Raw genomic sequence first — 25,083 nt, forward strand, 5'->3', positions numbered from 1 at the left:
ATTTTTAGTTTTCTAAGGAACCTGCATACTGTTCTCCATAGTGGCTGTATCAATTTACATTCCCACCAACAGTGCAGAGGGTTCCCTTTTCTCCATACCCTCTCCAGCATTTATTGTTTCTAGATTTTTTGATGATGGCCATTCTCCGGTGTGAGATGATATCTCATTGTAGTTTTTGATTTGCATTTCTCTAATGATTAATGATGTTGAGCATTCTTTCATGTGTTTGTTGGCAATCTGTATGTCTTCTTTGGAGAAATGTCTATTTAGGTCTTCTGCCCATTTTTGGATTGGGTTGTTTGTTTTTTTGATATTGAGCTGCATGAGCTGCTTGTATATTTTGGAGATTAATCCCTTGTCAGTTGCTTCGATTGCAAATATTTTCTCCCATTCTGAGTGTTGTCTTTTCATCTTGTTTATGGTTTCCTTTGCTGTGCAAAAGCTTTTAAGTTTCATTTGGTCCCATTTGTTTATTTTTGTTTCTATTTCCATTTCTCTAGGAGGTGGGTCCAAAAGGATCTTGCTGCGATGTATGTCATAGAGTGTTCTGCCTATGTTTTCCTCTAAGAGTTTTAAAGTGTCTGGCCTTACATTTGTGTGTGTGTGGTTTTTTTTAAAACCTAACTTTTTGTTTGTTTGTTTCTTTGTTTTTGGTTGTGTTGGATCTTTGTTGCTGCGTGTGGGCTTTCTCTAGTTGCGTCAAGAGGGAGCTACTCTTTGTTGTGGTGCGTGGGCTTCTCATTGTAGTGGCTTCTCTCGTTGCAGATCATGGGCTCTAGGTGCCCAGGCTTCAGTGGTTGTGGCTTGTGGGCTCTAGAGCGCAGGATCAGTAGTTGTGGCACACAGGCTTAGTTGCTCTGTGGCATGTGGGATCTTCCCAGACCAGGGATTGAACCTGTGTCCCCTGCATTGGCAGGTGGATTCTTAACCACTGCACCACCAGGGAAGTCCTGGCCTTACATTTGCATCAACTGTATTTTAAAATGCACATATCATAGAAAATAAACTTGCAAGGAGGGTAGGAACTTTCATTATAGCTTATATCTCAAATTCTACGTTCTCTCATAAATAAATCCTTGTTTTAGTATATGAAGCTGGAATAAATTTTAATTTAAGACTGTAATTTTTTTTTTTTTTTTTTTTTTTTTGCGGTATGCGGGCCTCTCGCTGTTGTGGCCTCTCCCGTTGCAGAGCACAGGCTCCGGACGCGCAGGCTCAGCGGCCATGGCTCACAGGCCCAGCCGCTCCGCGGCATGTGGGATCCTCCCAGACCGGGGCACGAACCCGTGTCCCCTGCATCGGCAGGCAGACTCTCAACCACTGCGCCACCAGGGAAGCCCAAGACTGTAATTTGTTTTGCATAATGAGTTATTTTTCGTAGAGGTGTTCGTTAGAACACCTTATCAAACTGTGCATTTTATATTAGGTGCTTTAAAAATTCTTGCCTGTTAATGAAGTTTATAAGTTCTTTGAAGAGGTTAGAAAACACACACACACACACACGTATGTGTATATACACACATACATACAAACACTTTTCTGTCTGAGCTATCTGTGGAACTCAATCATGACAATAAATGTTCTGTTACTTTGTTGTGTTCAGTCATTTAAATTCAGTTTATTGTGGAGGAAAGAAAATTGGCTTAGGGAAGTTAGAAACCCTTTGTTCAGTTAAGCTTTTAAAATAAGTAATAACTGTTTTCTTTTCTAGCTCTGTGATTGGTTGCGTGTTAATGAAAGCTGTTTTAGGCGACCCTCAACTTGTAGCTCCATTGGACTTCACGAGACATCCTCTTTAAATGCTTATGTAAAGAACCTAGTCCAAGAGTATATTAAGTCACCTGCCTGGGAAGGTAAGTCTGAAATCATTTTTATGGACTGATATATCCAAAACATTTTCAAAGAGCTTTTTAGTATTTTTTCAGATCAAGATTCAGGCTTAACCAAATATATGCCGATTTATGGATGTCAGACTTGTATTTCAGCCAAATAATGTGAATAAACAGAATGTAAAAATACTGTTTTGTAACTTGTACTTTATCTGTTCTAGAACTTGAGATTTTAAACTATTTTAAATGTTTTAAGAAGTTGCCTGGGTAGGACTCGGACACAAATACATTTATTAATTTATTCTACAATTACCGAATCTTTGTTGGCTCGATCTGCAGATGTGTTTTTGGAGCCTCGGTAGTGGAAATATTTGTAGATAAATCTGTTCATCTTTTTTTTTTTTTTTTTTTTTTTTTTTTTTTTTTTTTTGCGGTAGGCGGGCCTCTCACTGTTGTGGCCTCTCCCCTTGCGGAGCACAGGTTCCGGAGCACAGGCTCAGTGGCCATGGCTCACGGGTCCAGCCGCTCCGCGGCACGTGGGATCTTCCCAGACCGGGGCACGAACCCGTGTCCCCTGCATCGGCAGGCGGACTCTCAACCACTGCGCCACCAGGGAAGCCCAATCTGTTCATCTTTTGTTTGTTTTCAAAGCATTACATTTAGTGTGAACTGATTATGAAAAGTAATTTTAGAGAAAAATTATGTTTGTTAGTTTCTTCTTTTTACCAGATACTTAGCAAAGATCAATTTTGCATCTTCTTTAGGGAAATGTGTTAAGACTGCGTGAGAGAAGAACCATTGGCAGATTCATTAATTAGGTTTCATTTTACGTTTCTAATGCTTCCTCATCATTAAAGTCATTAGTGATAATTGGGGTAAATTGTATCTTTGAATTTAACGTGTCTTAAATTTCCTAGCTTTGTCTCAGACCAAGTCATTTTCATCTCCCGATTTCTCTGATCATGGAATAGGTCTTAAATGATTAGATAATTATCCTTCCAAAATACATGAGTTTATCTGTTTGTTCTTAGAACATTTCTCTTTTATGTATATTCTCTCTGTTTAGTAAATTTTTCTGTACTGTTACTTGCGAGATCCTTTTCTTAGGCCTATAAAAGTAAATAAATTTTAGTCCCTACTAGAGTAAACATAGATTCAACTCCCTGAAGTATCTATAGAACTTGTCTTATAATTCAGTGCATAACAGCATCAGGTCTGATTAAATAATTCAAAATTGGATAAAATAAGATTTTTAGAGTTTCTTCCTTAACATTTCTAGAACTTAAAATATACTGTTTATATAATATGCTATTTTAAGTTTTTAAAAAATTGATCTCAAGTGCAAAGGAGGTGTGTGTGTGTGTGTGTGTGTGTGTGTGTAATATTTTTGACTCTTAATGCCCTTGGCTAAGTGCCTTTATAAAATTTTAGTTTAGTTATCAATTACTGGGCAGTTTTCAGAACAAGGTAATAAATTCCAAAGCAAACATTATTTAGCTTGAGTTTTTGAGCATAAGATACATATAACATTCAAATTTGTTTTTATATAAAGACTCATCAGCTCAAATGTTTTTAATCAGATTCTACACCTGAAGTAGCTTTTTTCTTTGGGTTTGACATGGTCAGTACAGATAGATTTTACACTGATTATTCAGCAGCCATATATCAAGTGTTTTCTAAGTGCCAGACACTGGAGTTACAGAGATAAAAGGTATGTCCCCCACCCTCAGAGAGAGCGTGGTCTAGCAAGGGAGTTGATAAGTAAGCAGATAATCTTAGTGCAATGCCCTGAAAGCCATAAGCACTGGGATGGGGGACCGGGTGAGCAATACTGATCCAGAACAGGTAGACCTGTGGGGGTCAGGAGAGGTCACCAGACGAGGTGACAGCTAACGAGTGAATAGAAATTAAGGTGGAAAGGGAGAAGGCGTACCCTGCAAGGCTTGGATGAACTGCATCCAGGGAACTGAAAGTAGGTAGGCATCCATCTGTTTCTGTCTATAGCATGGACGCCAGGTAGGAATGGTTAAGAGATAAGGATGGATATATGTTAGGTAGATATTTATGTACCATACCATATATGTGATATATAGCAAAACAAAGCAAGAACAACTAAAACCACACAAAACCAGCATCACCAACAAGCAGAAATGTTGGAGAGCTTTCAGAGAAGGCTTTCTGAAATAGAGAAAGTGAGATATAGTTTGGAAGCAGCAGTAAAAGCTTGTCAAAACTTGGAAATGTTAAGATCAACCAAAAAGTGAAATATATTTGAAGAAATTTATACTTAAATTAGAGAGTCCATCAGAAAGGATATTTTGAGTAAAGATTTTGTAGTTAAATGATGTGCCTACTTAAAATGTAACCAAGCTGAAGATATGTAATAATCCCAAAGTAGTATACTGCAGCTGTGTAACAAATTTTAGAAACAGCTTTATTGAGGTATGATTGGCATACATTAAATTGCACATATTTAAACTATGCAGTGTAATGGGTTTGACCTCTGTGTGTGCTCACGAAACCATCAGTATAACAAGATAATGAACACATCCATCACCCCTCGAAGTGTTTTCACACCTCTTTGTATTATAATCCCTGTCTCCCACTTGTACCTGTCCCTTTCCATCCCCAGACCAACCCTGGTATGCTTTCTGACACTATAGATTACTTTGCATTTTCTAGAATTACACTCAGTTTTTAGAATTGTGGTAGCAAGATTTGAGTGATAATTTAGAGGTAAATTAAGGTGATTGAAGGTAGCCAGTGACCTTTTGTTTCTTTAAGACCGTTGTTGCTTACTTTCACTTTTCTAGCCTCAGAGAGAGAAAGGGGGGAGAGCGTATAAAGGATTCTCTGCCAGTGGTTCTCCGAGAAGGATTTCCAGACAGGCAACATCAGCATCACCTGGAAACATTTTAGAAATGTGAATTCTCAAACTCTATCCCACACCTGCTGAATCAGAAACTCTGAGTGTAGGGCTCACCCTCTGGGTTTTAACAAGCCCTCTGGGGGACTTCTAATACATGCTGAGGTTTGCGACCCACTGTTCTGTAGCCTGGATTTCCCTAGTGTGGTGGTAGAGGACTTGGCAGAAATCTCTGCAGGAGTGTCCTCCACTGGGTCAGGCACTCTAATGTTATCAGCCTGGTCCTGTGGCTCTCCTTGAAATCAGAAATCATTAAAAATCCACGAAACTTCTGATTTATAACCTTCCCTTTCAGTATCCGAAGTGAAAAATTGTTTAGGACTTCAAAAAGTGGCATTGTGATTGGAAACATTTCATTCTCAAATAGCACCCCTACCTGACCCCTGCCTCCTACAAGGTCAAAAGATATCTGATTATATGCTTGCTAGAAATTATAGGCAACTGAATACTGAATTGGCATTTGATTTCATTTTAGTCTTCATTAATGAGTTTTTATATGTAAATGTGGGATATAAAGCTAATGTGAGTAAAAATGTTTCAGAGAACAAATTTCAATAATTCACTTTTATAAACACCTATAAACTTAACCTATTTTGGAGAGCCAAAAGACCAACTTTTAGATTGTCTAAAAAATACAGATTTCTTACTGATAACTAAATGATATTTATAACATTTTAAAGAATAAAGTTTATCCTTTTGTTGCATTTTTAAACTAAGTTACCCTCCATACAAGTATGTTTTTAGTATTGTCTGTCTTCTGTACTATTCTAACAAATTTGTATCAAAATATATTGAATTACTCTCCAAATTTATTAGAATATTTTAAAATATGTTTTAAGTATCTGAACCGCTGGGCTGGAAAACTAGATCCCTTAACTAAATTTTTCTTGGGAGTTGAGATGAAGAGTATAATCTTACAATAGAATGAAAATGAAATGTTCTATCTATGATTTATTTTACTTTAACTGGCTTTCAGTGATAGGAAAATAATTTTATCAGTTAACCAAGTTCTGTCTTCCAAAAATTGTTCTAGGAACTCTGCATATATTATTTAATTTTTATAATAAACCCAAGGAAAGTCATAGGTTTATTTAGTTTGATTTCATAGAAGATGACCTAAGCTTTCTAAGAGAACATTCGGCTGTCCCAGACTCCCACAGCTAACAAACATTCGGACTGGGGTTTGAACACAGGTCTAAGAAGCAAAGCCTTTGTGTCTGTATCCATTCCATCCCCTTTCTGGTTCCATTTCAGGGAACTGTCACCTCTCAACTGAGATGCCAGAATTGCCTCTTAACCCAGCCACCTTGCATCTACTCTTACTTCCTCTAAAATCTCTTTTCCACATTGTACATAGAGAAGTCTTTTTAAAATACAAACTTTGATCTAACAAATGTCTCCTCCACTTCTTTATACACATTCACTTTGACCTTTAGTGTCTTCCTCTTGCCTTTGAGATGAAGACAGAAACCTGTTACATGCCTATGAAGTCCCTGGTCTCTCCCGCCTGGTCCTGTAACCTCATCTTTGGTACTCCCTCCTATTGTTTACCCCAGCCCTTTCCTGGAATATGGTGTGCTCTCCCCTGCTGGAGGCCCTTGACATGAACTTCCTTCCACCTGGAAAGGTCATGTCTCCCTTCACCTACCTCATTCTTTCCCAGCTTTTATACCCAGCTCAACTGTCATTGCTTCAGCGTGACTTTGTCTTACTTCCCAATATACACTCTACTTGTACCATTTAGAGCACTCACTACAGTTATCATTTTACATTTCTCTACATATTCTTTGATGAATGCTGTTTTCTCCTGCACTGTAAATATCGTGAGGACAGGAACCATTGTGTCTGCAGCACTGAGGCCAGTGCATGGCATGTAGTCGGCATGCAGAGATGTCTTCACAGTTAAGTGTGTAACAATGAGCCATGCTGTGGGGTGTTCTATATTTCTTCTCAGCTGTATTTCTCTAATATGGATAAAACATAATCATTTAGCTGTGTTATTTTTGAAACATCATCTTGGAAGGATTTTGATAATGCTTTGCAAACCTTAACTATTGTTATTTAAGGAGGAGAAAACTGCTGTATGCCTGATTGGCTTGAAGCCAAGCTTGTTGCTGTGATGGTCTTGCTGGCCATAGATGTGGAAGGAATGAAGAGTGAATATAGGTAAGTGTTTCTAAACTTAAAACTTTCTTTAAAAAAGGCTAATCAGATTTATGGTACATATTCAGACTTTTCAATGATTGGTATGGAATTGATCACAGTGTATTAAAGGAAGGAACTAGAACATTGGCAGTATACTTTAAAAATGTTTAAAATTAACAATAAGTTCATAGGATTAGAGGTTTAAACTAGAGAAGGTCAAAAAAAAACTATATACACAAATCATAGGTTTTGTATGAGAATATTAGAAGAATGGGTTGTAAGGTCCTAGCATAAGATTAGGTAAAGACATTTCCTGGATTTTACCCTTTTGTAAAATGTGTTATTTTTTTTAAAAGGTAATAAAGATAAAACAATCTAATTTATATTTTGAGAAACATGAGCAGATTGTCACCAGATTATATAATTGTTGCAATAAGCAGCTTCATTAGGTAGTGTATGTATTTGCATGATAATACAATTAATTTGATTAACATCAAATTTCTTTTCTAGACAAAGTTTTAGTACTAAAGTTAGTGATAACAGTTTTTCACAAATCTTCAGTGCTTTATATATTTTTTTGTTAACATGTCTCATTTCCTTGACTGGCATATATTTGTTTTGTTTTTTGGTTTTTTGCAATATGGAAGCGAGGTCTCAGCATTTTAATTTGCCAGTAAATTGGATATAGGATTTCATTCATACTGTGCCCAAAGTTGAGAACATGTGTTGCTCCCTGTACTTTCTTCACCAGTGAATCGCTGAACTCACTGAAAAAGCACAAACAGGAAGGTCCATCCTAATAGGTTCTAGGTGTTTGGATCATCCCTAATAGTAATTCTGTCCAATGGAATCATTAGCTAACCAGTTCCACGACTGTAGATGGAAAACAATTTCTTTATGCTTTTGAAATGCTTGATTTGGGCGTGTCTTTTAATGTCTAGTGAAAAGCGGAGGACACAGAATGTATTAAGGATATTCTTAGATCCTCTCCTGGATGCCCTTGTGAAGTTTGGTACAAATGCCTACATGCCCTTGCTGAAAACTGACAGATGCCTGCAGTTGCTGTTGAAGTTACTGCACACTTGCTTGTTGAAAGGTTCCAGTACCCAAGATGGTGAGGATCATTAGTTTCTGTTGGTGTTTTGCTGGATATATCGTTGGTACTCAGAGTGAGAGGAAATTCCTGACCTTTTAACTTCGTGCATTCAACAGATATTTACTGAGTATCTCCTGGTGGTGCTGGGGATACAGAGGCAAAGTAGCAAACTGCCCTCACCGAGCTGACATTTTAATATTTACATTTGTTGCTCACTGTTGATTTTAGAATGTGATTTCATTTGCTTTTGCTTTTTTTTTTTTCCAATGGGCTCTCATTGATTTCCAGACTATTGAAAATGATCACTATTTCATACATGTTTTAAGCCAAGATCCATTTCTAATTGCCACTGTGCTGCTGGATGTTGCAGAAAGTAAACTAAAGCATGAGAATAGCAATAATTTTATAATTATTTGTTTTTAAATGTGTTCATCCCTCAGCACCTCTAAGTAGAAAATACTTCATCCAGGAAGTACAGTGGTGGTAGATGGAAGCATTGAGCACTTTCTTTGTTCCTTAAACTAAGATTTATATAAAACAGTAGTTGAAAACCCATGGACATCAGATATGAAAATATCGATGGGTAAGCCTTGATTCCCAATCTTTCTGACCAGTTTCATTTGGAATTTTAGAAATTTTCTATTTAGAAAAGAGTATTCTAGAGAAGCATTGGTATTAGGTTAAACCTGAGGATAATATGAAAGTTTAGATTTTAATATAGGCTTGTGAAATATTAAAGCTTGTTTCCAAGTTCTGGTATTTTTGGTAATGGTAGCAGAACCGAATGCTGTACACATAACAGTAACTTTTTATAAGACTTTTAACTCCTTTAAGGGCATAAATTTGGGTTCATTTGACATGTCTTGACTGTTGAAAGCACTAGACTCAGTGCCTTCAAGTGCAGGACTGGGTTACGGGTACCTTTTGGAAAATTGTTGTGATATTTGATACACACAAGAACGTGTGATGGTTATATGTAATTATGATGCAAAGTAATTGAATAAACACCCATGAACCGCCACCATGGCATTTGTTGCTAAGAAGGAATTTACCTGTGACTCCTCAATCCCTGCCTTTTGCCTCCTTATTTTGACTTTTATCTGTATCACTTCCATGCACTTAAAAAATGGTTTTACCACATAAATCGATACTCCTCAGCAATATATTGTCTCATTTTCCTGCTTTTGAGCTTTATAGAAATGTTACTTTACTGTAAGAAGCCTTCTGTAACTTTTTCACTTAACGGGTTTCTAAGAATCATCCATGCATGTCCTTTCTTACACTTCGCATTTTCCCCGTTGTGTTACCTTCCATTGTGTGATGACACCACAGTTATGCGTTCTTCTACTGCTGGACACTGGATTGCATTTTGTCTACTACTATTATGTACAGTGCTGCCTTGAACACTTGTCTACATGTCTCTTCTAGGCCTGTGTCTCTCCAGGGCACATGCGTGCCCCTGGGGCCAAAGTGACTGGTTCTTAGAGTATGTACATATTCAGCTTTTAAGATAATGGAAAGTTGTTTTTCTAAGTAGTTGTGTACACGTTTTATGTTCTCATCTGCAGAATGTAAGTTCCCATTGCTGCTCATGCATCTCTCATTATACTACAAGTAAGAGCCAAAGAAATCAGTGTGTAATTTTGACACTAGTTGACTTCCAGATAATTGGTAAACCATAATAAGCTTAATTAACTTTATGTTTTTTTAATTGAAGTATAGCTGTTCACACTGTTGTGTTAATTTCTGCTGTACAGTAAAGTGATTCAGTTATACATATATTTACCTTTTGTTAATATTCTTTTCCATTATGGTTTATCACAGGATATTGAATATAGTTCTCTGTGCTATACAGTAGGACCTTGTTGTTTATCCATTCTATATATAATAGCTTATATCTGCTAATTTAGATCTATTTAACTAACTTTAAATAGATCTAAATCCTGAAAGGATTTCTTTGATGGGGGAAGAGGAAAAGAGTTTTTCCATTTTATAAATGAGTAAATAATCTAGGATTAACTACTAGTACAAGGGTCAGTGAACACATAATGGTAAAGTCAGAAATAACTAGGTACAGTAAGCCATCTGTATTTATGAATTCAGCCAACCATAGACTGAAAATATTCAGGGGAAAGATTCCAGAAAGTTCCAAAAAGCAAAACTTGAATTTGCCGTGCTCCAGCAACTATTTACATTGTATTTACAGCTATTTATATAGTATATACAAGGATACTTGGCTAAGCCTGGGTCTGCTGCAGAAGGGAAGACGTGTAAAATTAAAACATACTCCTGGGAAATGCAAACACATTTTCACCTACTTACGAGCAATAATGGCTTATGTGGGAAAACCCATTTTACTTAAAACTCCCCCAAAGATGTCCTAAAATGTTCAAAATAAACTAAAGCCTAATTCATAACTTTGGTTAAATGGTCTCTGCTGCTTCTGTCAGCTTAAAGCTCTAAATAAATGATGTTCCAGTGGTTATTTTTTTTAATTCAGAATAACTGTACAATGTTTATTTTAACATTTGAGGAAACGTACTTATAGTTACACTATAACTCTCCCTTTGTTGCATTGGATTATATGGGTCAAAGTAACTGGCCTAATCACACTTCTGTCCTAACTACTTGCTGAATGTGTCACAATATCCACATATAATATATTGGGTTGGCCAAAAATTTCGTTCGGTTTTTGCCATACCATCTTATGGAAAAACCCAAACGAACTTTTGGCCAACCCAATATATGTGGATATATCCACATATACTATCCACGTGTAATCCTTGTTGCTGTCACTTTTTTCCTGAGTTGCTTTTGTTTTCTGGCCTTGATCTTTTGTGTCTCTTTGAACTTTTCTTCCTGAGGTAGCTTTTATTTTTTAAAAATTGTGGTAAAATATACATAACAAAATTTACACTTTAACCATTTTTTTTTCTTTAACATCTTTACTGGAGTATAATTGCTTTACGGTGTTGTGTTAGTTTCTGCTGTATAACAAAGTGAATCAGCTGTATGCATATGTATATCCCCATATCCCCTCCCTCTTGCTTCTTCCTCTGACCCTCCCTATCCCACCCCCTAGGTGGTAGCAAAGCACTGAGCAGATCTCCCTGTGCTATGTGGCTGCTTCCCACTATCTATCTATCTTTCTATCTTACATTTGGTAGTGTATATATGTCCATGCTACTCTCTCACTTCATCTCAGCTTACCCTTCCTCTGCTCCCTGTGTCCTCAAGTCCATTCTCTACATCTCCATCTTTATTCCTGTCCTGCCCCTAGGTTCATCAGGACTTTTTTTTTTTTTTAGAATCCATATATATGTGTTAGCATACAGTATTTGTTTTTCTCTTTCTGACTTACTTCACTCTCTATGACAGACTCTAGGTCCATCCACCTCACTACAAATAATTCAATTTCATTTATTTTTATGGCTGAGTAATATTCCATTGTATATATATGCCACATCTTCTTTAGCCATTCATCTGTCAATGGACACTTAGGTTGCTTCCATGTCCTGGCTATTGTAAATAGTGCTGCAGTGAACATTGTGGTACATGACTCTTTTTGAATTATGGTTTTCTCAGGGTATATGCCCACTAGTGGGATTGCTGGGTCATATATTAGTTCTATTTTTAATTTTTAAGGAACCTGCATACTGTTCTCCATAGTGGCTGTATCAATTTACATTCCCACCAACAGTGCAGAGGGTTCCCTTTTCTCCATACCCTCTACAGCATTTATTGTTTGTAGATTTTTTGATGATGGCCATTCTGACTGGTGTGAGGTGATACCTCATTGTAGTTTTGATTTGCATTTTTCTAATGATTAGTGATATTGAGCATCTTTTCATGTGTTTGTTGGCAATCTGTATATCTTCTTTGGAGAAATGTCTATTTAGGTCTTCTGCTCGTTTTTGGATTGGGTTGGTTGTTCTTTTGATATTGAGCTGCATGAGTTGCTTGTATATTTTGGAGATTAATCCTTTGTCAGTTGCTTCATTTGAAAATATTTTCTCCCATTCTGAGGGTTGTCTTTTCGTCTTGTTTATGGTTTCCTTTGCTGTGCAAAAGCTTTTAAGTTTCATTAGGTCCCATTTGTTTATTTTTGTTTTTATTTCCATTTTTCTAGGAGGTGGGTCAAAAAGGATCTTGATGTGATTTATGTCGTAGAGCGTTCTGCCTATGCTTTCCTCTAAGAGTTTGATAGTGTCTGGCCTTACATTTAGGTCTTTAATCCATTTTGAGTTTATTTTTGTGTATGGTGTTAGGAAGTGTTCTAATTTCATTCTTTTACATGTAGCTATCCAGTTTTCCCAGCACCACTTATTGAAGAGGCTGTCTTTTCTCCATTGTATACTCTTGCCTCCTTTATCAAAGATAAGGTGACCCTATGTGCATGGGTGTATCTCTGGGCTTTCTATCCTGTTCCATTGATCTATATTTCTGTTTCTGTGCCAGTACCATACTGTCTTGATTACTGTAGCTTTGTAGTGTAGTCTGAAGTCAGGGAGCCTGATTCCTCCAGCTCCGTTTTTCTTTCTCAAGATTGCTTTGGCTATTCAGGGTCTTTTGTGTTTCCATACAAATTGTGCAATTTTTTTGTTCAAGTTCTGTGAAAAATGCCATTGGTATTTTGATAGGGATTGTATTGAATCTGTAGATTGCTTTGGATGGTATAGTCATTTTCACAGTGTTGATTCTTCCAATCCAAGAACATGGTATATCTCTCCATCTGTTTGTATCATCTTTAATTTTTTTCATCAAGTGTCTTATAGTTTTGTGCATACAGTTCTTTTGTCTCCTTAGATAGGTTTATTCCTAGGTATTTTATTCTTTTTGTTGCAGTGGTAAATGGGAGTGTCTGTAGTAGACACGATTAAATTATACACTTTTGGTTTTTTTTGCGGTATGCGGGCCTCTCGCTGTTGTTGCAGCGCACAGGCTCCGGACGCACAGGCTTAGCGGCCATGGCTCACGGGCCCAGCCGCTCCACGGCATGTGGGATCTTCCTGGACCGGGGCACGAACCCACGTCCCCTGCATCGGCAGGCGGACTCTCAACCACTGCGCCACCAGGGTAGCCCCAAATTATATACCTTTAATGGGTGAATTGTAAGATATGTGATTTATAGCTCAATAATTTATTGACCATATTTATGTGGATCTATTTCTGGATTCTTTTGATCTGTATTTTTATCCCTTTGCCAATACTGTACTGTTTTGGTTACTGTAGATTTACAGTAAGTCTCTAAATAGGTATTGTTATTCTTTCAAATTTATTCTTCTTTGTCAAAAATATTTCTAGCTATTCTAGCTCCTTTGCCTTTCAATATAAACTTTATAATCAGCTTGTTTGCATTTACGAAAAAAAATCCTGCTGGAATTGATTGGAATTGCATGAAATCTACAGATCAATTTTTTTAGAATTGCTTTCTTTATTATATTGAGATTTTAATTCATGAATATGGTACATCTCTTGATTTATTTAGGCTGTCTTTTATTTCTTTCATCAGAGTTTTTTAGCTTTCAGCATATAGATCCTGTGCAGGTTTTGTTAGATTTATATCTTTTGGAGGAAGATTATTGTAAATGATATATTTTTAAAAATTTTGGTTTTCAATTGTGCATTGCTAGTATACAGAAATGTGATTGATTTTTGTGTGTAACCTTGCTGAAGCACTTAATAGTTGTAGCAGTTTTTTTAATAGGTCCTTGGGATTTTTTGGTAGACAGTGATGTCATTTGTGAATGAGGACAGTTATATTTCTAGAGTTGCCCATAGTGTTCCCTTATCCTTTAAATGCCTGCAGGATCTGGGGTCTGAAGTAATTCCTTTTTAACTCCTGATAGTGGTCGTGGTAGTGCTCTCTCTCTGTCTCTCTAAGACTGGCTAGTGGTTTATCAATTTTATTGACCTTTTCAAAGAACCAACTTTTGGTTTCATTGAGTTTTCTCTGTTGATTTTTCTCTTTTCAATTTCATTGATTTCTGGGTTTTTATGTTTACATCTTTGTGCTTGCTTTTGTTTTATTTTGCTTTTTTATTGACATTTAGGTGGAAGCTTAGATTATTGATTTTAGATCTCTCTTCTTTCTTAAAATTACATTTAATGCTATGAATTTTCTTAAGTTTTGTTGTAACTGCATCCCACAAATTTTGGTATGTTGTATTTTCAGTTAAGAATATTTTCTGATTTTTTTTTGAGACTGTCTCTTTTATCCGTGAATTATTTGGAAATGTATTTAGAGATTTTTCTGTTGTCTTTCTGTTATTGCTTTTTAATTTAATTCTGTTCTAGTCAAAAGAGCATACTTTGTACAATTTCAACTTTTAAAAAATTGTTAAGGTTTATTTAATGATCTAGGTATGGTTTATTTTGGTAACTATTCCATGTACACTTGAAAAGAGTATGTGTTCTGCTGTTGTTGGGGGGAGTGTTCTATAAATGTCAATTGTATTCAAGAGCTTCATGGTGTTTTTCAGTTTGTATTCTTGCTGATTTTAGGATTGTTGAACCCAACTATAATTATGGACTTATCTCTTACTCTAGGGATTATGATGTACATACTTTTTACAGTCAGCTTAGAATTAATATTTTACCACTTAAAATTAACATAGAAATGTTATTACCTTATAGGTCCCTTACCCTCCTCTCCCCCATTTATTACAGATATCTTACATTTACTCTTGTTGAAAATCCTACTGGACAATGTTATGTTTTTTGCTGTCAACCATCAAACAAATTTTAAAGACTCAAGAGTCTGTTGTATTTACTGAGATATTTACAGTTTCTTTTGCTCTTTCACCCCTGAGGTTCCATGTTTTCCTGTGGCATTGTATACCGTTTGTTCGAAAATGTCTTTTAATATTTCTTTTGTAGCAAGTTTCTTGGCAATGAATTCTCATAGTTTCCCTTCATCTGAGAATGTCTTTATTTTGCCTTCTGAATAATATTTTTGTTGGATATAAAATTCTGGTTTGATAGGTCTTTTCTTTCAGCAATTTAAGTGTTCCATTTGCTTCTGGCCTCCATGGTTTCTCAATAGAACTCTGTAGTCATTCACATTGTTTTTCCCCCCAGGTAATAAGTTGTTTCTCTGTGCTTTCAAGATTGTTTCTTTGTTTTCGGTTGTCAGTAGTTTGGCTATACCGTGTCAGATTGCGTATTTTATTGATTTGTTTTCAAGTTCACTGATTCTTTTCTCTTGCATCTCCTTTCTATTAATCCCATCCAGTGAGTTTTTAAATTTTCAGTTATTGTACTTTCCGTGATAAAATCTGTGTTTGGTTTTTGTGTATATCTTCCATTACTTTCCTGAGACTTTCTGGTTTGTTTCAAGAGTGTGTGTTGATTGATTGTTGAAGCATTTTTTAATAGCTGCTTTAAAGTCTTGGTCAGGTTATTCTTAAATCACCATCATCTTGGTGTTTTCATCCGTAGATTCTTTTCCCATGTGAGATAGGGAATAGCTCACGCTTCATATACCCAGTTATTTTTGATTGTATCCTAGATATTTTGAATATTGTATTGTGAGACCCTGGATCTTGGTCAGATCCTGTGGACAGTGTTGATATTTTTGTGTAGCAGACAGTCAGTCTGGCTTGGTTTAGGCCTCAGTTCCTGATGTTCCAGCTTTTGTGGGTGCTGGTTCCACTGTCAGTTTTGTTTTCATGTCCTTTGCGGTGCTCTCTTGACCTGTGCCCCACGTGTTCCATCTGGTGGTCAGGCTAGGACCTGTGCAGTTGTCTGTTAGTTCCATTCTGAAAGTCTTTGACGTGCTGAATAGTATCACATCCAGGCCTAGCAGTTCAGGGGTAAGCCCAGCACTTCATAAGCCACTTGCTGGGGCCATTTTCCTGAGCGCCTCCCTCTCTGGAATCTCCTAAGTACTCACCGTCCGGTTCTCTGAGATTCTCCTCTTTCATTCCCTGACCAGAATGTGGGCGCCCGGTCTGCTGCCCACTTTCTTGACTGCTCTGCCACCTGGGTCCAGTCTGTAGGAGGACAGGAGCAAACTCACCGCTGTTCAGGGTTACTTCTTTCTTAATCCATCTGCTGCTTTTCGCCTTTCACAGTCTTCAAATGGCTGTTTCGAATATTCCGTGCAGGTTTTGTAGCTGAATTCAGTGAGAGAGGGCAGTGTGTCTTTGTTGCATCTTATCCAGAACTAAAACGCCTAAATGATTTTTAAGATTAATTGTAGATATCCCCATGGTATTAATGACTATTATATTGTTAGAATTCATTTTTGGTAAGTGATTCATGTATATGCTTAACATAGGTGAGCTTTTACTAGACTGTCGGGTGTACTTTGTACCAAATAAACTTATTTCTCTCATTTTAGTTGCACATACAGACGAAGTGTTTACTCTTCTTCAGAACTTTGTCATGTCTACCACAGAGAGTGTTTCGGAATTTATTCTCAGAAGACTTACTATGAAGGAACTAAGTAGTGTAAGTATGTATTGGAGTAAATTTTCAGTCTTTTCATCAATATTTTGAGTGATTACTGACTGGCAGGCACTGTATTAAGTTGAAAATTAACGTGATAGTTTCTCAAAAAGCAGCGTTTGGGAGCAGAAAAAAATATGTTTTAGGGCTTCCCTGGTGGCGCAGTGGTTGAGAGTCCGCCTGCCGATGCAGGGAACACGGGTTCGTGCCCCGGTCCGGGAAGATCCCACATGCCGCGGAGCGGCTGGGCCCGTGAGCCATGGCCGCTGGGCCTGCGCGTCCAGAGCCTGTGCTCCGCAACGGGAGAGGCCACAGCGGTGAGAGGCCTGCGTACCGCAAAAAAAAACAAAAAAGGAAAGGTTAATGTGATTTTATCCTTCAGATGGAAAGATTTTTAAAAGTAAACTCATATAATAGTTTAAAATTATTTTGAAAAATCCACTCTTTAATACATTAGGTATTAGAATTCCCAATTAAGCACATTTATTTGGTAGCTTATTAGAGTTTAATAAAAATCTCTTCCCCCATTTTCCTTCCCCTCAGCAGCGTGATGGTATTTTCCTTCCCCTCAGCAGCGTGATGGTCAGTATTTAACAACTGGCTCTTGGGGGAAAAGCCCTGATTTGTAGTGTTTATCAGTTTCCATGGTTGATTTCAAGCTACCCGCACGGGGCCGTGAATCAGGGAGAGATGAACCGTCCCCCTCACTTCACAGAGGAAACAGCAGCCTCGGCCAGCGTCACCCCCGCTTCAGACTGCCAGGTGTCTGCCTCACCCACCCCTGAATCCATCCTCCCTGCCTTCCCTCCCTTACAGGAGAGGAAGGCGGTCTGGATCTCATCCCTTCCCATTTGCTCAGCGACTTTACCCTGTTGATCAGCCTCTCTCTTTCTTGTATTTCTCACCTCTCCTTTCCTCCTGGATTCTTTCCGTGAGCGTTGAAACAGTTTTAAGGGTCCCTCATCTAACAAGAACCCGCTCAGTTCTGCATTCCTTCTGGTGCCCTGTTTCCTTCCCTTTGTGAGCTGGTCTGTAAACAGACCCCTCAGCTCCTGTGAGTAGAAGTGGCTCCTTTGTCCTGCACCTGGCGATGCTTTTCAAACCATGTTTCTCTGGACCCCCTCAGCCCCAGTGGACCCTGTTGACACCTCCGCCTTGAAACGCTGGCGTTTATGACATCATTCTCCTGCTGTTTCCCATCCCTCTGGCCGTTACTCCCACCAGTGTCCATTCTCTGCTGCGTAGCCTTGGAAGTCAGAGTTTTTCAGGTTGGCCCGGGCCCCTCCTTTTCTCATTCTCTCCTGTCTAGATGACCTCATCGGCATCCCCAGCTTTAGTTATGCCAGGGACCCTTCCATTCCTTTCTACCTCAGACTGACCTTCTGAGATGAACGCGCATTCAGCCAATTGCTGTTTGACAACTCAGGTTGAATTTCCCCCATATACGCTATTTAAAACTGAACTCCTTATCGTTCCTGCAGGAGGTTATCCACCTTCCCCCGCCCCAGGTTCCCTTCTCGGTGGATGTACATGATCCAGCCGGTTTCTTCAAGCCTAAAACTTGGGAATCCTGGCAGCTTTATCCCTCACTCTCACCCTCTGTGTTCAGTCTTGGCACCAAGCCCTGGCGTTGTTTCCTTCTCTCTGCATTGTATCCTAGCGCTCGGCAAAGCGCCTGGCATCTAAGCGTTGCTCAGTAAAAACTAATAAACTGAATGAATCCTGTGCTTCCTGTGTGCCACGGAAGCCTGAGGGTAGAGTCATTGGCACAGCGATAATAAGCAAGGCTACCACTCAGGGCCAGTCCCTTCAGAATGCTTTCTCTCACTTAATTCTTTCTTTTTTTTTTTTTTTAGATGTTGGGGGTAGGAGTTTATTAATTAATTTATTTATTTTTGCTGTGTTGGGTCTTCGTTTCTGTGCAAGGGCTTTCTTTTTTTTTTTTTTTTTTAAGGGCTTTCTCTAGTCGTGGCAAGCGGGGGCCACTCTTCATCGCGGTGCGCGGGCCTCTCACTGTCGCCGCCTCTCCCGTTGCGGAGCACAGGCTCCAGACGCGCAGGCTCAGTAGTTGTGGCTCACGGGCTTAGTTGCTCCGCGGCATGTGGGATCCTCCCGGACCAGGGCTCGAACCCGTGTCCCCTGCATTAGCAGGCAGATTCCCAACCACTGCGCCACCAGGGAAGCCCTCTCACTTAATTCTTTCAACAAAAACCCTGTGATGGAGAGATACTACCCTCCCCATTTTACGGGTAAGGAATCTGAGGCCCAGAGAGGTTAGGTCACTTGCAGTAGGTCACAGAGCTGGTGATGGTAGAGCTGGACCGAACCCAGTCTGCCTGTGTCTATGAGTCGAGAAGCCCTGCCTTTAATTCTGTCCCCTTCCCTGCCCCCCATCCAGCTTACTAGCTGTGATATGCTGGGTAAGTTGTTTAACCTCTCTGAACTTAGGAAAGTGGGACAGTGACCATTCCTTGTGAGAATGGAGTATTACAACTGCCTGAAGCTAAGGAGGTGGCAGTGGCAGTTGCTATACTTGTTATTGTGATTATTTATGATGTGTTAGCCTGGGAGGCAAGAATTGGTAGAACATAGTTTCTGCCTTCCAGGGTCTCATAATCAAGGTGGGGAGCCAGCTGAGTAAGTCGTGCTGAATGCAGAGTCACTGTCTAAGCACAGAGGAGGACGTGCTTAGCTCTGCCTGGGGAGTTGATGGAAGGCTTCTTGGAAGAGATGACTTCTCCTCTCATCACTGTCGTCTTTTAGTACTTTTAGATAAACTAATTTATTTCCTGCCTACACTCTCATAGCTTTGTGAAAATCATGAACCTTGCTTGTTAAGTGTTTTATTGTTTCTCTTAGGTTTCAGATCTGGATCGTTGCCATTTGTACCTGATGGTATTAACTGAACTTACAAATCTCCACTTGAAGGTTGGATGGAAAAGAGGCAACCCTATTTGGAGAGTTATTTCTCCTTTGAAAAACGCATCCATTCGGCATCTTCAAGAGATGGACCATGGACAGGTAATCCTCTTTGCTTCAAGGCTTGTAATTATGTTGAGTAAGGCATACACAGAATACATATTTGACTATTAGACAATATTTTGATACATAAAAAGCATCTGCTGAAATTTAATTTTGAAAATAATATCCCTTGTTCATAATATTTGATGAAGATTGGGACTCCTGTCATAATATTAGGTACATAATAAAGGTGTGGTGACTGCAATCGTAAAATCATTTAGATACAGAGAGTGGATTTTCACTAGGTCTTTTGCCTGGGTACCAGTAAGGGACATTTTAATGTGTCCAAATTCACCAGTCCAGTGTCCAGAGCCTCCATGCTTGGATTTCTACCTCATTTTCTAGCCCCGTTGTTTACAGCATCTCCCCTTCCGTTCCACAGAGCCCCTGATGCTGCAGTCACACTAGGCCACCATAGGGAGCTTCACAGATCACAAGCACATGCCATATCCGGCCTCATCTGGGCTTTCATTGTGTCTGGTCCTTCTACTGAGAACGCCCTCCCCTCAACATACACTTGTCAGTATCTGGTGCATCCTTTTCGTCCCAGCTCAAGTAACATTTTCTCTTAAATGAAATTTGATCAGTGTCTCATTCTTTTCATTTATCTGTTGCTCTTTATGCCTCCATTTTTGTGTTTTTTTTCCATCTTACTTGTTTTTGGAATAATTTATGTGTATATGTCTTCTCCACTAGATTTTAGTACCTAGAGGCATTTCTGAAACATGATATAATAAGGCATAGTGATTATGAGCACAGGCTTTGGAGTTAGACTTCCTGGTTCTGAATCCTGGCTTTATCTTTACTAGCTGTGTGACCTTGGGGAACTCACTTAACCTCTCTGTGCTTCATTTACTGCACCTGTGAAATAAGGGTTATAGGTTGATGTGAGAATAAAGCAAGCTCATGCATGGTAAACCTTTAGAACAGTACCTGGCACATAGAGAGTCCTCAGTAAATGTTAGCTGTTTTCGCTTAACACACATGGTAAGGGTTTTAAAAATTTGAGCTGAATCATAGTCTAGTCTGGGCTGCTAATTAAAATAGCTACTTGATTGCTTTCATAATCTAATTTTTAAAGTAGTTTTCAAGAACTGTATTAAAAGAAAATTAGAAGGAGGACTGATGAATATTTCAGCATCCTGTCTACTGCATATTAGTGTATTAGTGTTACAAAAGGACATTGTGAGTTTTAAATGTAGACCAGAATTTTGAACCACACCACAGTGATTTATAAGATTGGCTTACTTTCTTTACTAATTCACTGAATTACTTTAAGGTTAATAGAGACCGCATTGGCTCAAAAGTAGCCCTAAATTTTATTTCCTATATTGGCAGTGTTGCTAAGTAAAATTTATCTGCAGAGATACTTGATTTTCTGTGGTGGTGGTGAGGGAAGGTATGAAATAAGTTGTAGAAGGTTCCTTTCTGTAGAGATGTTACTGGTGGGCAGTATTTGGGAGAACTGCTTTGGTCTCTCAGGGAAGTATTTTCCCTATCTAGGTTCTTACCTGCACTCCTGGCTTCTTGGTTGAGATTATTGACTTTCTCTCTGTAAGAACAAAGCCAGGCTGTCTTGGTTTCCTCCTTTCTGCTCCTGCCTGTAGAGTTCCAAGTGCTTTACGTGAAATAACCGACTGATTTAATCTTCACAATAATCCTGTGAAGTAGATTCTATTACTGTCCCCATCTTACAGATGAGTAAACCAAGGTGTAGTGTGTCCACAGCCAACTGGTGGTAAGTGCAGAGCCAGGGTCCAGACCTAGGCCATGTGGTTCGAGTCCAGCTCTTAACTGCTGTGCTGTGTCACCAGAAGCAGCGTACAGCTGACTGAAGGAGTAGTTTATATATATGCCAGGAGTCTTTTTTTTTTTTTTTAAGTCTACTTTAGCCAAACAGTTGAAATAAGACTCACCCATAGGAACTTTGTATCCAAGTTGGCTTTTAGTCTGAATTGCTGAATTTTTATTGCCACTTTGTTTGCCACCAATCTGTACAGAAATGGTAAACTGAGTGACATGTATTGGATTTCCTTTTATTTCCTCTGATATCAGTAGCAGGCACGAAGAGGGAGAGGAGGGCATGAGATTCCCGTAGACTGGGAGCTCGGGTCCTTATTGGTTAGGATTTGCTTATGTTCAATAAAAGATTGTCCCATTTCCTCCCCAGGAACCGACACTGGGTAGACAGATTCAGAGAGTTGTTAGTATGGCTGCCTTGGCCATGGTGTGTGAGGCCATTGACCAGAAGCCAGAGCTGCAGCTGGACTCTCGGGATGCGGGAGCCACGGAAAGGTTCCTCTCCTGTCTCCAGCTCAATCAGACGCTGCAGAAGCCCCACACAGAGGAGGACAGCAGGTGTGTTCACCCCTTGGAGAGCAGCATATACATGAAAGGCATCTCTTTTGCTGATGTTTAAAAATCCATTTTTGTTTGGGTCATTGAGATAATTAGTGATTGCTCAGCCTTACGTAAAGGGTTATGGAAGCTTCAAGATGACAGGGCTTCCCTGGTGGCGCAGTGGTTGAGAGTCCGCCTGCCGATGCAGGGGACGTGGGTTTGTGCCCTGGTCCAGGAAGATCCCACATGCCGCGGAGCGGCTGGGCCCGTGAGCCATGGCTGCTGAGCCTGTGCATCCGGAGCCTGTGCTCCGCAATGGGAGAGACCACAACGGTGAGAGGCCTGCGTACCGCAAAAAAAAAAAAAAAGATGAGGCTTCATTCAGGATGATAACATATTATCAAATTATTCATCCCTGTTACTGGAAACCCATTAACTTTTCTGCATTTAGTTTTCAGTGAATCATTTAAAGTGAGTGCAAGTATCTACTTTCAGTGTAGTTAGGAAATTGAGGTTTGTGTGGTTTCCTCGTTTATTGGTGGACAGGATATTTAATAATGACTGTTTAATTTCTCCCCTTGTAACAATAGTGTACTACTACACACAAAAGAAATGGAGACAGACTTAAAGAAGGATGGGGTATAACTTTACTTTTTGTCTCAGTTTTTCTGAAGAGTCATCATCTTCCCGAGGATGGGGGAGAATAGTTGCCCAGTATATTCATGACCAGTGGGTCTGCCTCTCTTTCTTGTTGAAAAAATATCACACCCTTATACCAGCCTCAGAGGATGAAATTCTGGAGCCCATTCTACCTGCTGTTCAAATGCCAATAAGGACTTTGCAGTCCGCACTAGAAGCCCTCACAATTCTTCCTTCTGATCAAGTTTTACCTGTGTTCCATTGCATGAAAATTTTGGTTCCCAAGGTAAGATACAGTGAGACCTGAAATAAAGAATAACCATAAGAACAGACCATCAGTTTCTGAAATTGTGATAATTATGTATTTCTTTTTTTTTTTCCCCCTACCAGCTTCTGACCTCCTCTGAACCTCTCTGCATAGTGTCTTTTGACATGGCTTGGAAAATCATAGCTTCTTTAAGCAACACTCAGCTGATATTCTGGTCTAATTTAAAAGCTTTTGTTCAGTTTGTTTTTGATCCCAAAGTTCTTACCATTGCTGCAAAAATCAAGGGCCAGGCATATTTCAAAATCAAAGAGGTAACTTTTTTAAAAATTGGGATTAAAAAACACGTAACATAAGATGTAGCATCTTAACCATTTTTAAGTGTACTGTTCAGTAGTGTTAACTATATTTACATAATTATGACAGACCCCCAGAACTTCTTCATCTTGTGGAACTGAAGCTCTGTCCCCATTAAGCATCTCCCCTTTCCCCACCCCGCCTTACAGCCCCTGGCAAGCACCGTTCTACTTTGTTTCTGTGAATCTGATGATTTTAGAAAAAAGAGGGAACTTTCTGTTTTCATTTTAATTTGTATGACCTGTAGCACATGAAGAAGAGAGTTATACTTGTAATTACATATTAGATTTGTTGTTATTTATTTATTCAGTCAGTAAATATTTTGAACCTTCTTCAGTGTCATGAGGAAGAACAAGAAAATCTGCTAGATGTAAAGAAAGTAGGTGCACAGCGGTAGCCCATGAACCACATCTGCCTTACAAACATATTTGGTTCATATAATCAAATTAACATTTTTTGAATTAGTTGCCAGCTTTTAAGAATTGGGAAATTTGCATGAAAATCTGTATTTCCTCTTCTCTTGGAAAATTGGATGATCTGGCAACACTGGTCATTCCTACATGACAGCAGTGTCCTGGCGGTGACTGGTCCCTGGCCCATCCAGGTGGGGCACACCCTTTCTGTTGCTCCACTCCAGACCGTGGCTTGATTTCTCCTGGACCCTGAGGGCAAACGTCATGTGCCATTTGTCAGTGCATCTGTGCTGTTGCTTTTCTTGTTCAAGGAAATATTTCTCTGAATATAACCTATCCAAAGGTCTTTCTGGTTTCTGGAGGCATTTGTGTTTACAGTCACTGATACATAGTAGGGAACATAAGGTGATGGAATTACATCATGCCTCAGGTTCACATACACTCCTTATCCAAAGGGGAAGATGGAAAATAAATCCATTTATTACCCTGCTGTCTCTGCATCCTTTCCTGACCCACGGTACACACTTAGAGAGTGGGGCCTCTTGTGTTTTGAGGAAAGGGAGGCCCCTGGAAAGTGCAAAGAAAACTGAAAATGTCAAGGGTGAGGCGTTTTTTCTCCCTTTCATTCTCTATCACTCTGGGCAGTTCCTCTGGGATAGTTCTGGGGGAATATCGATATCAGTAAAATTTTATTTACTTTTAGTATTAAGAAATGAAAAATTAGCATTCTGTGATTGGTTAGCATCTTGCAAACAGTAAAGAGTTTTTAATTTTTTAGATTCTATTTATGGTTATGTTGAAACTATTATTTGAAGGCATTCAAGTAACAGTTTTTAGCAACATGAATTTTTTTTTCTCTTTTTTGAAAAAACTTAATTGGTCAAAGGATAAAGTAACTGTTGTATTTCATTCTAGATTATGTACAGGATAATTGAAATGTCTACTATAAAAACTGGAGTCTTCAATATATTGATAAGTTATTGCTGCAAATCTTGGATAGTTTCTGCTTCAAATGTGTCTTTATCTACTGCTAAAAATTACAGCGAACTTGTCCTTGAGGCGTGTATATTTGGAACAGTGTTTCGGCGTGATCAAAGGTAAAATATGCCATTATTTCAGCCTCGTGTAACTTATATTAAGTGTCTATTTGGGTAGAATTGTGTCTTTATTTTAAGGCTTTCAGTTAGAAGAATATTGATTAATTTTTAATTTGGGACTTTAATTTTTTTCTTCTAAAACTTGTTCTTTGTCACATGTGTTTTATGGAAAGACTTATTCAGGATGTACAGACCTTCATAGAAAATCTTGGGCATGAGTGTGCAGCGAACATGGTTATTGAAAAGTAAGTATGGTGGGTCCTCCATATCTTGATATAAATGCGGCATTCAAAATAAAACATCATATGAGAAACATTCTGTATAAGATGTTGCATGAGCCTTCCAAGTTGTGTTAGAAATTATATTGCCTTGCTAATGTATTTTCTTCAGATCTGTCACTATTTACTGAAATAGGATAAACTTCCAAAAATTTAGTGCAAAGTCCAGCATACATAAGGAAATAACTGTGGGGAATATGCAGTCCCTCTCCCTCTTCTTTATTTG

General features: G+C 38.8%; 1 protein-coding gene across 3 annotated transcripts in view; it reads left to right on the top strand.

Annotated features, from left to right (window-relative positions):
• The window catches only part of TARBP1 (tRNA guanosine 2 -O-methyltransferase TARBP1), a gene marked incomplete at its 5' end in the record, with an annotated part of 66,560 nt that overhangs the window by 21,392 nt on the left and 20,085 nt on the right, over window positions 1-25,083 (top strand). Inside the window, 10 exons of one of the 3 annotated variants that reach the window (XM_079703151.1) lie at window positions 1,712-1,853; window positions 6,825-6,921; window positions 7,842-8,014; window positions 16,341-16,450; window positions 19,307-19,468; window positions 21,639-21,826; window positions 22,472-22,733; window positions 22,838-23,026; window positions 24,398-24,579; window positions 24,753-24,824. In XM_079703151.1, coding sequence (XP_079559277.1) covers window positions 1,712-1,853; window positions 6,825-6,921; window positions 7,842-8,014; window positions 16,341-16,450; window positions 19,307-19,468; window positions 21,639-21,826; window positions 22,472-22,733; window positions 22,838-23,026; window positions 24,398-24,579; window positions 24,753-24,824 — 1,577 coding nt within the window. Of the gene's footprint in view, window positions 1-1,711; window positions 1,854-6,821; window positions 6,922-7,841; window positions 8,015-16,340; window positions 16,451-19,306; window positions 19,469-21,638; window positions 21,854-22,471; window positions 22,734-22,837; window positions 23,027-24,397; window positions 24,580-24,752; window positions 24,825-25,083 lie in introns of all 3 variants that reach the window. The other 2 variants (XM_079703152.1, XM_079703150.1) reach the window with 2 other exon arrangements.

The sequence above is a fragment of the Hyperoodon ampullatus genome (genome assembly GCF_949752795.1).
Source record: "Hyperoodon ampullatus genome assembly, chromosome: 1".
Taxonomy (NCBI): Eukaryota; Metazoa; Chordata; class Mammalia; order Artiodactyla; family Ziphiidae; genus Hyperoodon; species Hyperoodon ampullatus.